This window comes from Callorhinchus milii, unplaced genomic scaffold (assembly GCF_018977255.1).
Source record: "Callorhinchus milii isolate IMCB2004 unplaced genomic scaffold, IMCB_Cmil_1.0 Scaffold6, whole genome shotgun sequence".
Taxonomy (NCBI): domain Eukaryota; kingdom Metazoa; phylum Chordata; class Chondrichthyes; order Chimaeriformes; family Callorhinchidae; genus Callorhinchus; species Callorhinchus milii.
In genome coordinates this window covers 9375977-9387828 of record NW_024704747.1, presented here as the reverse complement: position 1 = coordinate 9387828, position 11852 = coordinate 9375977, and the positions used below count along the sequence as shown (strand labels likewise).

The 11852-nt window shown below is 47.5% G+C and overlaps 1 protein-coding gene across 1 annotated transcript in view; it reads left to right on the top strand.

Moving 5' to 3' along the window:
* Positions 1-735: 735 nt before the first annotated feature.
* The window catches only part of f8a (coagulation factor VIII associated), an 81366-nt gene continuing 70249 nt past the window's right edge, over positions 736-11852 (top strand). The window contains exons 1-5 of the mRNA XM_042336211.1: positions 736-938; positions 3630-3789; positions 4217-4285; positions 4602-4722; positions 4967-5095. Of these exons, the coding sequence (XP_042192145.1) occupies positions 811-938; positions 3630-3789; positions 4217-4285; positions 4602-4722; positions 4967-5095 (607 nt within the window). The 5' untranslated portion in view covers positions 736-810. The remainder of the gene's footprint in view (positions 939-3629; positions 3790-4216; positions 4286-4601; positions 4723-4966; positions 5096-11852) is intronic.

The window sequence follows — 11852 nt, the reverse complement described above, 5'->3', positions numbered from 1 at the left end:
GTCACTGAAGCATTAGAATCTATTTCAATGTGTTGACAATAAAACTAATCAAACTAGGTTTATATTGGTAGCATTTGACAATAAATCAAAATAAGTTCTTTGAACTTTAGAGATCACTGGTGAACCCACTTTGAACACTGCTTGCAGTTTTGGCTACTCTAACTAAAGGCTCAGTAGGTAACAATATGAATGCTGACAAAGCAGGTTATTTAAACTAACAACAGTGTCACTGAACACATTGCACTCACCAGTCTATGTTCCAATATTCATTCACTCAGCTGGAATCTTCTTAAAGTCATTAGAAACCCAGGCCACGTATCAAAGTTGTGTGTTGGAGTACCTTTCTCTATCATTATCAAGATAACTCCACAGACAGCATTCTCATGAATCCACCATCAACGGGTGAGCTTTCAGTCATTTTGCCCCCACATTATGGAATTCTATACTGGAATCCCTCCGACTCCCTTCCTCTTCTCTTTCAAGGCAAGTCTCAAAACGTACCTCTTTGACCACGCTTTCAGTCATCTTTCCCTCCCCATTCCCCCAGTTTGGGTGTGCATCCAACATTATTAAATGTCCTCCTGACATGAAAGATGCTACATAAATGTAAATTGTATTGCATCCACAGTTCTGTCTGAGAAATCTCAAGACATCACATGCAAAATCACAACCATTTATAAATCGACTTGATGATTGTGAACAATGGTGAACAATCTTTGATTCTGTATTGATGGAGCAGATCTTGTTTTGAAAGGGAAATGTGTACCACCACTCCATGCCTTCCTCGTGTTGGTAAGAACAGCTGGAGTCATGTTTGAGGGTTTATGTTTGATGGTGACCATGATCTCCTCCTGTTGTCTCTCAGGTCAGTTGGCGAAAGAGCTCAAACAGCAGGAATGTTTACAGTACGCCGGCTTCTGCAACCTGGCTATGGCTCAGTAAGGCTACACCCCCTCACACACCCCCTCACACACCTTCACACACACCCCCTCACACACCCCCTCACCCACACCCCCTCACACACCCCCTCACACACACCCTCACCCACACCCTCACCCACACCCTCACACACACCCCCTCACACACCCCCTCACACACCTTCACACACACCCCCTCACACACCCCCTCACCCACACCCCCTCACACACACCCTCACACCCCCCCTCACACACCCCCTCACACCCCCTCACCCACACGCCCTCACACACCCCCTCACACCCTCCCTCACACACCCTCACACACACACCCTCACACACCCCCTCACCCACACCCCTCACACACCCTCACACACACCCTCACCCACACCCTCACACACACCCCCTCGCACACTTTCACACACACACCCTCACACACACACCCTCACACACCCCCTCACCCACACCCCCTCACACACCTCCTCACACACCTTCACACACACACCCTCACACACGCCCTCACCCACACCCCCTCGCACATACCCTGACACACACCCTCACACACACCCTCACCCACACCCCCTCACACCCCCTCACACACACACCCTCACACACACCCTCACGCACACACCCTCTACACACACCCTCTAACACACACCCTCACCCACATCCCCTCACACACCCTCACACACACACCCTCACCCCCCTCACACACCCTCACACACACACCCTCACACACACCCTCACCCACATCCCCCCTCACACACCCTCACACACACACCCTCACACACACCCTCACCCACACCCCCTCGCACACACCCTCACACACCCTCACCCACACCCCTTCACACACCCCCTCACACCCCCCCTTACACACCCTCTCACACACCCCCTCACACACCCTCTCGCACACACCTTCTACACACACCCTCTAACACACACCCTCACCCACACCCCCTCACACACCCTCACACACACCCCTTCACACCCCCCTCACACACCCTCTCACACACCCCCTCACACACCTTCTACACACACCCTCTAACACACACCCTCACCCACATCCCCTCACACCCCCCCTCACACACCCTCACACACACACCCTCACCCACACCCCCTCACACACCGTCCACACACACCCTCTAACACACACCCCCTCGCACACACCCTCCAACACACACACCCTCACACACCCTCTAACACACACCCCCTCACATGCCCCTCACACGCGCCCCCACACACTTACACACAAACCCTCACCCATACACACCCTCACCCACACCCCCTCACCCACATCCCCTCACACACACCCTCACACCCACACACCCCACACACACACTCTCACACACACCCCCACACACACCCCCTCACCCACACCCCCTCACACATCCCCTCACACACACTCTCACACACACCCTCACCCACACACCTTCACCCCCTCGCACACCCCCTCACCCACACCCCCTCACGCCCACACACCGTCACACACACACTCTCACACACACCCTCCCCCCCAATGCACACACACACACACACTGCACAATCTTCCCCCACCCCCCCCGCCCCGTCTTATGTCCTCCAACCTACTTCCTTACTCCACACGCCTTTGTTGCAGCCGGAACGATTGGGAGATCACTTTCCGGGGGTACTAATCCGTCGCTGGGTGCGATTGGCTGTCACGTTTCACCCACAAAATACACAGTCACTACACTTTACGGTGAGTCCTGTGAAGTGCTTTGAGACGTGTTAAGGGGCTGTAGCATATGCCAGGATTATTATTATTATTATTATTATTATTACCGGCCCGGCCCCCCTCTCCACACTGGCCTGTCCACCCCACCATCTGTGTGCGGGTGTCCCAGCCTCTCTGTGACTCCATTCCATAGTCCCTCCCCCTCGCCCCCACCGCCTCGCCCCCACCCCTCGCCCCTCCCCCTCGCCCCCACCACTCGCCCCTCCCCTCGCCCCTCCCCCTCGCCCCCTCCCCCTCGCCCCTCCCCCCCCCCCCCCCCCTCGCCCCCACCCCCTCGCCCCCTCCCCCTCGCCCCCCCCCTCGCCCCCCCCCCCCCCCCCTCGCCCCCCCCTCCCCCCACCCCCTCGCCCCTCCCCCCCCCCCCCCTCGCCCCCACCCCCTCGCCCCCCCCCCTCGCCCCCCCACCTCGCCCCCTCCCCCTCGCCCCCACCCCCTCGCCCCCTCCCCCTCGCCCCCACCACCTCGCCCCCTCCCCCTCGCCCCCACCGCCTCGCCCCCCCTCGCCCCCACCCCCTCGCCCCCTCCCCCCTCACCCCCACCACCTCGCCCTCCACCACCTCGCCCCCACCGCCTCGCCCCCTCCCCCTCGCCCCTCCCCTCGCCCCCACCGCCTCGTCCCCACCACCTCGCCTCCTCCCCCTCGCCCCCTCCCTCCAACTTGTTCAAGGTCCGACTCAAGACCTTCCTCAGTGACCGCATTTTGTCCCTAATTTCCCTCCCCACCCCACCTCCCCCCCCTGAGCCAACCCAATCCCTGACACCTCCCGATGTGAAACGTGTTGGTAATCTCTGCTGTGTCTCCGACTGAGATAGGAACCAAACTAACAGCTCTCACTCCCTCTCTTTTCTCCTTCACTCCCCCTCTCTCCCCCCTCTCTCCCCCTCCCCTCTCCCCCCTCTCTCCCCTCCCCACCCTCCCCTCTCTCCCCTCTCTCCCCCCCACCCCTCCCCTACCCCCCCAGCTGTGAGCAGACCCTGTTTAACGCCCCTGGGGAGGCTCTGGCGCTGACGGAAGCCGCGCGGCTGTTCCTGGAGACCGAGAGGGAGACACAGCGGCTACAGTGTCCCGGCTTCGAGGAGCATCTGCAGGCGGCAGCCAATTGTTACACCTTCGCCAGCAAGGTCAGCACACCCCCCCCCACCCCCCGCCCTAACCCCCCCCAAAACCCTCCTCGCCCTAACCCCACCCTCCCCGCCCGCCCCAAAACCCTCCCCCCCCCTCAGCGCCAGCAAGGTCAGCACCCCCCACCGAACCCCCCCCCCACCCTAAGCCCCCCCGACGCACTAACCCACCCCCCGCCCCCCAAAACCCCCCTCACCCCAACCCCACCCCGCTGCCCTACCGCCCCCCCAAACCCCCCCCCCCCCACTCCCCTCAGCGCCAGCAAGGTCATCACCAACATCACCCCCCACCCCGCCCTGAAACTCCCTCCCCCCAGGTTAGTTTACGGGTGCTGTGTTGGGGGGGCTAGGCTGGGATGTGTTGGGGGTGCTATGTTGGGTGGGGGTGGGGGGTGCAGGGCCTGACCCTGGTGTCTGCTGTTGTCAGGTTTACATTGAGCTGAACCAGCCGGTGATGGCCGCCAGCCTGTACCTGGAGCTTGGCAACGCCCTGAAGGTAAGGTGTTCCCCCCCCGCCGCGCTGCCTCCTGCTTGCCCCTCGTGTCCACCATTCCACCATCAGTGGCTGCTCTTTCAGCCATTGTGCCCCAAAACTCTGGAACTCTCCCCCTCTATCCCTCCCTCCATCTCACCCCCTCCTTCCCCATCTACAGGTCGCGCCTCAAGATCTTCCTGTTCGGCCGAGCCTATTGGTCACGTCCCCCTCCCCCCCGGCTCGGTGTCCGGCTCTGGGACGCTGCCCTGCGTGAGCGGCGCTGGGGTAAAGGTGTTGTTGTGGTTGATGCCCTCTGACCCCTGACCTCCTGTTCCAGGCTATGAACAAACCGGGGGAGGCCTTCGTGTCATACCAGCGAGCGGCCGAGCTGCAGACTCAGGTCCCCATCGAGTGTGTCCTGTCCCTGGACAAGGTGGCCTCCTGCAAGTTACTGACCCGTGAGTATAGCCCCACCCCCACCCCAGGGGTCTCCACACCCACCCCCACACGCCAGAGTCAGCACCTTCACATTGGGGTCTCCCCCACACACCAGGGTCAGCCCAGCCCCACCGACCCGCCCTACCCTCCACCCCCTACTGATCCCAACCCCCAGCTCGGGTCCAAACCCCTGACAGTCCAGCACCTTGAGACGTCCTCCTGACGTGAGAGACCGTGTAAATGTCATGTGTTGTTGTCTCTCAGGTGACTCTGATGGAGCTCTGGCTGTGTTTACAGAGATGCAGTTACTGGCTCAGGAGAAGGGGCTGCACCTGCCCGGCACCAACATCCCTGTGGGTGAGCAACTGTCATCGGGAGGGAGGGGGAAGGGGGGTAAAGAGGAGGGAATTTAAAGGTAAAAGGACATGTAAAGAGTGAGAGCGACAGAGAGAGATAGTGAGAGCAATGGGGAGAGAGAGCAACAGAAAGTGGAACAGACAGAGTGAGTCAGAGATTGAGAGAGGGAGACAGAGGCAGATATACTGAGAGAAAGAGAGAGACAGAGAGAGAGACAGAGAAATAAGGAGTGAGAGAGAGAGATGGAGAGAGATAAGGAGTGTTGCTGTGATTGCAGGGGCATTTATAATGGAGGGTTGTTTCAGCAGCAAGAGGGAGCACGCAGCAGCTAAAAAGCTTGAGTCTTGCTAACATGGCAGACTGAGCTCTCATTATTTCTGCTCTGTTAGTGAAGTAATTTTGCTATCACATGCTCGTGTCACTATTCTCTATATCGTAGGATTTTTTTTCATCAATACTTGTAGGGGGAGGAGAACTTGGGGCTGTCTGGGTAGCAGTGAACATATAGCTGACTTTAAGTTGGCTATTATTACAATGAATACTTGAGTGAGGCGGCCAGAAATTGTGTCTAGTATCTCCACCAAAATGGAGAGTTTTATGTTTATTTCACAATTCAGTTAGTGGTGAGTAAGAGTTTTCATGCATTCATTTGTCTCCTATTTCTACAATAAATTGAATTTAAGGGACTGTACGGTAAAAGAAAGTGGCATTATTGTATAATTTAACATGCATTCTGATAAAATGTATACAAGAAGGATATATTTTCTATTGCTGAAAGCTCTTTGCACTTCAGTTTTGTGTCTGACATATCTTTTGAACTAAGCAGTGAAGTCATCTGGGATAATCTTAAATGACAAACCAAACTACACTTCGTGCTCAGTATTTATAGGTTGTTCCCATAGCTTCTTCACTTTAGACTTCTATAATTTAGGTATGGCTTAAGAACATAAAATAAGTTGTTTGGTTTTGCTTTGAAATCAGTGCTTTTTTCTTGCTCTTATTTGCATTTTGTGTTTTCTTTAGCCTGCTTCTGTGGGTTTAGCAGTATATTTTATGTACAGCAAATTATATTTGTATAGCACCTTTCACATCAGGAGGACATGCTGTGCAAGTCATACACAGTTCATGTCAAAGTTCATGTTAGTGCCAATGGAATTTAAAAAACAGCCGTATCCCTTTGTTCCAGTATAGTAAATGCTTCTGGAATAAAATATTCATGAAAAACTAGCACAAGTCTAGTAAATAATGAATAGTCTATACAAGGATTTATGTCTTCCCAAAGAAATACTACCCAATATTACATCACTGATGTATTAAATATAAATTACAATAATAATCCTTACATTAAAATAGCTCCTTATCACCTTGTTGAGACATCTCAAAACACTTCACAGGATTTTACAGTGTAGTGTTGTGACTGTATTTGTAGGCAAACAGTTTGTGCAAACAATAGCCCACAGAATCAATATAGTGAGTGATCAGTTTTCTGGGGAATAGTTGGCCAGAACACCAGAAGAAACTCCATTCTCTTTTTGAATAGTGCTATGGGAATATTTAAATCCACCTGCACAGCCAGACAAAATTTTGGTTTTATTTCTCATAAGAAGACAACACCTCTGATAATGCTGTCTCAGCATTTCAATGGAGTGTCAGCCTAGACTGTGAATTCAAAGACCTGACTGAACTGAATGTTTTCAAATTCAGTCATTAACAATTTATAATGTTCAGTCATAGTTGAACATCAATTTCATCGAAACAACCTAGAAATTACAAGTGAACATTTTCTGTGTGAAATACATCTTTCTTAATCTTAAAACAAACAAATGCAATATTCACAAACCACAAGTCACAAATCTGGTTTGTGAATACTGGCAACATTAGATGCAGACTGGCAAACTGTGCAAGCAATTCTGTGCATTCTAATGAACTGGGAAAATATCATGTAGATATCTGTGGTTGCTCACCCTGTATCTCAGCTGGATGAGGATTTATGATTTGCAAAGCATGCAGGTAATGGGATGTTAATATTAATATTGAAGTTGTGTTTTAGAGCTGATCATGTTAAGTTTCACAAAGGTCTAGAACACAAAATGTATGCAATTGTTTGAATCATTTTGAGCAGTACAATATAAACAAAATACACTCTGCTACCATAGAACCTAAACCGTGACAAAGAGATATTACTCCTATTATATCTGCAGTACTGACACGATGAAAGATTCATAGATATCAACAATTAAAAACAAAGAATGGGTTAATGTTTGATTTCAAAATCCAACTATGGCCTGGAAGTCATATTTATGAACAATCATGGACAATTATCTTTCTTTGATAACTGGTATAAAATTAAAATTAATATGCACTCATTTGCATTTCCATCAGCACGGTGGTTCTTCATCTTATTCAGAAAGTGAAGGATTTGCCCTCCACTGATCAGGAATGCAAATGATCTTTAATCAAAGAACTGACCAAAGTAATGAGGTTATATTAGATTTTTTTTTGGTGAGATAAACATATGAGCCGCACAGTGGTATTTGAAATAGATCCATCAAACAGCACATTCCAGTCATACAGTTTCTTTTGTACAAGAGTTGTATGGCAGCTTAGCTTTAACATTCTTGTGATATTGAATAGAATGCTCTAGAGATGTTATACAATTCTGATTAATATTGAAGGAGAATTGTGATCAGTTCCTACCTAACATATATACTTTTATAATTCTGTTCAACATCAGTTGGATCTGCTTGAATCCCATTGGACACTTGCAGTTATTTAAGAATTTCAGTAAAATCAAAGTGGTCCCACTGACCACTGAACAATTATATCACTGTAACTGGGTTTTATAACATACAGAAAGTAGAAATACTGCAGTGAATCTAGTGGTTATTTTAGCATAGAATCACAGCATTTTACAGCACAGAAGGAGGCCATTCTACCCATCATGCCTGCACCAGATCTTTGAAAGAGTTACCAACTAGTCCCACTCTTACCCCATAGACCTGCAATTTTTTTCCTTTTTAAGTACCTATCCAATTCCCTTATTATCAAATCTGCTTCCACCAGCCCTTCAGGCAGTGGATTCCAGACCCTAACAACTCTCTGGGTAAAAATAATTCTCCTGGTCTCCACTCTGGTTCTTTTGCTAATTATCTTAAATCAGTATCCTCTGGTTATCGACCCACCTGCCAGAAGAAACAGTTTCTCCCTATCCATTCTATAAAAACCTCTCATAATTTTGAATAACTCTATTAAATCTCCCCTCAACCTAAGGAGAATAATCCTTAGATCACGGACAGATGTAAAGCAAACAGAGTTGTCATAATGGAGGATTTCAATTATCCCAATACAGATTGGCAAAATAGCAGCGTTAAGGGCAAGGCAGGGGAAAGATTCATCAATTGTGTACAGGAAAATTTTCTTGAGCAGTATGTCTCCAGTCCTACAAGGAAGGAAGCATTGCTGGATCTTGTCCTAGGGAATGAAATAGGTCAGGTTGAACAAGTTTCGGTAGAGGAGCATCTAGGTAACAGTGACCATAATATTATTAGATTTAGATTACTCATGAACAAGGACAAAGTACAGTCAAGGGTGAAAATGCTTGACTGGAAAAGAGCTAATTCTGATGGGCTAAAGAGGGACCTAGAGTTGGTGGACTGGCAAGTAAGAATGGCAGGTAAAACGACTCATGAGCAATGGGAAATCTTCAAAGATACGATAGCTCAGGGTCAAATAGATATATTCCCACAAAAGGGAAATGTGCGAGAACCAAGCCAGCCTGGATGACCAGGGATATTCTGTCGATGATGAAAAAGAAGAAGATGGCGTACGACAATTGGCGGATGCAAGACACTGAGGATAGCAAAGCGCATTATAGAGAATGCAGGAGTGATCTTAAAAGAGCGAGAAGACCGGCTAAAAGATCGCATGAGAAGAGGTTAGCGGGTAACATAAAGGGGAATCCTAAAATATTTTATAAGCACATAAAAGAAAAAAGGTTAGTTAAAAGTAGGATGGGGCCAATCAAAGACAATGACGGCAATCTTGTTGTGGAGGCACGGAAACGGATGCCCCAAATGCCACAGTATTGGATGAGAGGGTAGAGGACATAGATCAGAGTAGTATAGACAGAGAGGAAGTTCTGAAAAGATTGACTGGGCTCAAAATTGATAAATCACCAGGACCAGATGGGTTTCACCCAAGGTTGCTGTGGGAAATACGGGTTCAAATAGTGGAGGCTTTGGCCATTATATTTCAATCGTCATTGGACACAGGAGTGATGCCAAGAGACTGGAGAGTAGCTAATGTTACCCCCCTCTACAAAAAGGGGCAGAAAGACAAGCCCGGAAATTACAGGCCAGTCAGCCTAACTTCGGTAATAGGAAAGCTACTGGAGACCGTAATCCGGGACAAAATAAATCTCTACTTAGAGGAACACGAGGTAATTAGAGACAGCCAACATGGATTTGTTAAAGGCAAATCTTGCCTAACAAATCTAATAGAATTTTTTGAAGAGGTGACTGCGAGGTTTGATGAGGGAAATGCGGTGGACATTATTTACATGGATTTTAAGAAGGCTTTTGACACAGTACCGCAGAAGAGGTTAATAAAAAACTGGAGGCCCACGATATTAAGGGGACAGTAGCCGTTTGGATTAGGAACTGGCTGAGTGACAGAATGCAGAGGGTGGTGGTTAATGGGTGTTTCTCGCAATGGAAGGAGGTGTTCAGCGGTGTCCCCCAGGGATCGGTATTGGGACCACTGCTCTTTCTAATATATATTAATGATCTGGACTTGAGCATAGAGAGCACTATTTACAAGTTTGCAGATAATACCAAGTTAGGTAGGGTAGTAAATAATGAAAAAGATTGTGACGGACTGCAGGCAGATATACACAGAATGGTGGAATGGGCTGACATGTGGCAGATGGATTTCAATGTAGATAAGTGTGAGGTGATACACTTAGATAGGAAAAATGATAGGAGGCAATATAGACTTGGTAGCTCAATCTTAAGGGGGGTGAACGTACAGAGAGATCTGGGCGTTCAAGTAAGCAATTCATTGAAGGTGGCAGAGCAGGTAGATAGGGCAGTAAAAAGGGCATTTGGTGTACTGAGCTTTATTAGCAGGGGCATAGAGTATAAGAGTAGGGAGGTTAGGACTTTTCCCATTAGAGCAGAGAAGGTTACGCGGGGACCTGATAGAGGTCTTCAGGATCATGAAAGGTTTCGACAGGCTAGATAAGGAAAAGCTGTTTCCGCTGGTAGGTGTGTCTGTGACCCGTCTGTGACTATCAAAAGAAGCAGAGGGGAGGTTAGAAGAATTTTTTTCACTCAGCGGGTTTTTAGAATTTGGAATGATCTGCCTGAAAGGGCAGTGAAGTCCGATTCGATAACAGCTTTTAAGAGAGAACTGGATAGGTATCTGGAGAAGACAGGTTTGCAGGATTATAGGGAGAAAGCTGGTGAATGGGGTTAATAAAAGTCAGTTGCTCTGTCAAAGAGCCGGCACAGACTCGATGGGCCGAATGGCCTCCTTCTGTGCCGTAACATTCTATGATTCTATGAATCCCAGTCTCTAGTCTCTCCACATAATTGTAGTCCCTAATTTCTGGTGTCAAATATTGTTTTGTTCTTACTCTGTATCGAATATATCTTATAATAATAATAATAATCCTTGCATTTAATATAGCGCTTTTCACGTCTTATCAATGTCTCAAAGCACTTCACAGAATAGACTGTAAAGTGAATTGACCGTATATTTGTGGGCAAAAATATATCATCTTCAGTGATAATTTAATGGCAGCATCTTAGAAATTGTATTTTGTAATATTAATATACTATAAAATATACCTGACTCAGAATGACATGTTTATAAGTATATGTTTAGCTATTAAGTGGCGAAGGTGTTTGGCATACAATTCAGATTTGAATTTTACCTTGCGAGATTATATTGTGTAAAATGGAAATTGAAGAAAATATTGCATTATTGGCAGATTACATGAACATTTGTTCCTCCCTTTATCCCCCCACATCCATTACATTCTGGTGAAAAAAGGCAGAAGCAGTAGAAAAGTATAATCCAATTCTATTTGCATATTCACCCAGCAATGTTATATTGTGCCCTGCCACAAAACAGAATGAATATTCATTGTACTACAGTGATTACTAACATCAGCAAAAAATATAAAAGAAATAGGCTCTTTTTCTCAGCAACATATAATCAATTCTAGAACCCTCATGGAAAGTGTTAACGCAACCTTTAAAATTCTAGCTTTAAGGTAAACTTTACTCTTACAGGTTATGATTTACCCTCCATTAATGTGTCAAGACCATACAGCGATAAGAGCCTTAAGTTGTCTCTTCTGAGTAACTAAAAGAATTTACTAGGTCACTTCATATTGAAACAATAGTTTTCTCAATCTAAAGGCACTTTCCTCCATTTAATCCAGGAATATGATGACTTTGATGTCAAGTGAAATTCTTTATCTTTTCATACAAAAAGTAACTAGAACTTTATTGTCTTTCCTGAAATATTGTCTAAGTACATGGTACCCTGCAGTTAAGGTAACTTCGTTTAGGGCGAGGTTTATAATCATGTCAATTAGTGTGTATAATGAGGGAGGAATTAGGCAAAAGCAATCTGATTTAATTGAAAGTACTTGAGGCATTTTCAAAGCTCCAGATCTGCATATTTACAAAATGAATTGAAAATCTGATATTTTTTATGTTTTAAATAAAACGTATTGATGCGTAACAACAACAAACAACAAATTACATTTCTTTAGCACCTTTCA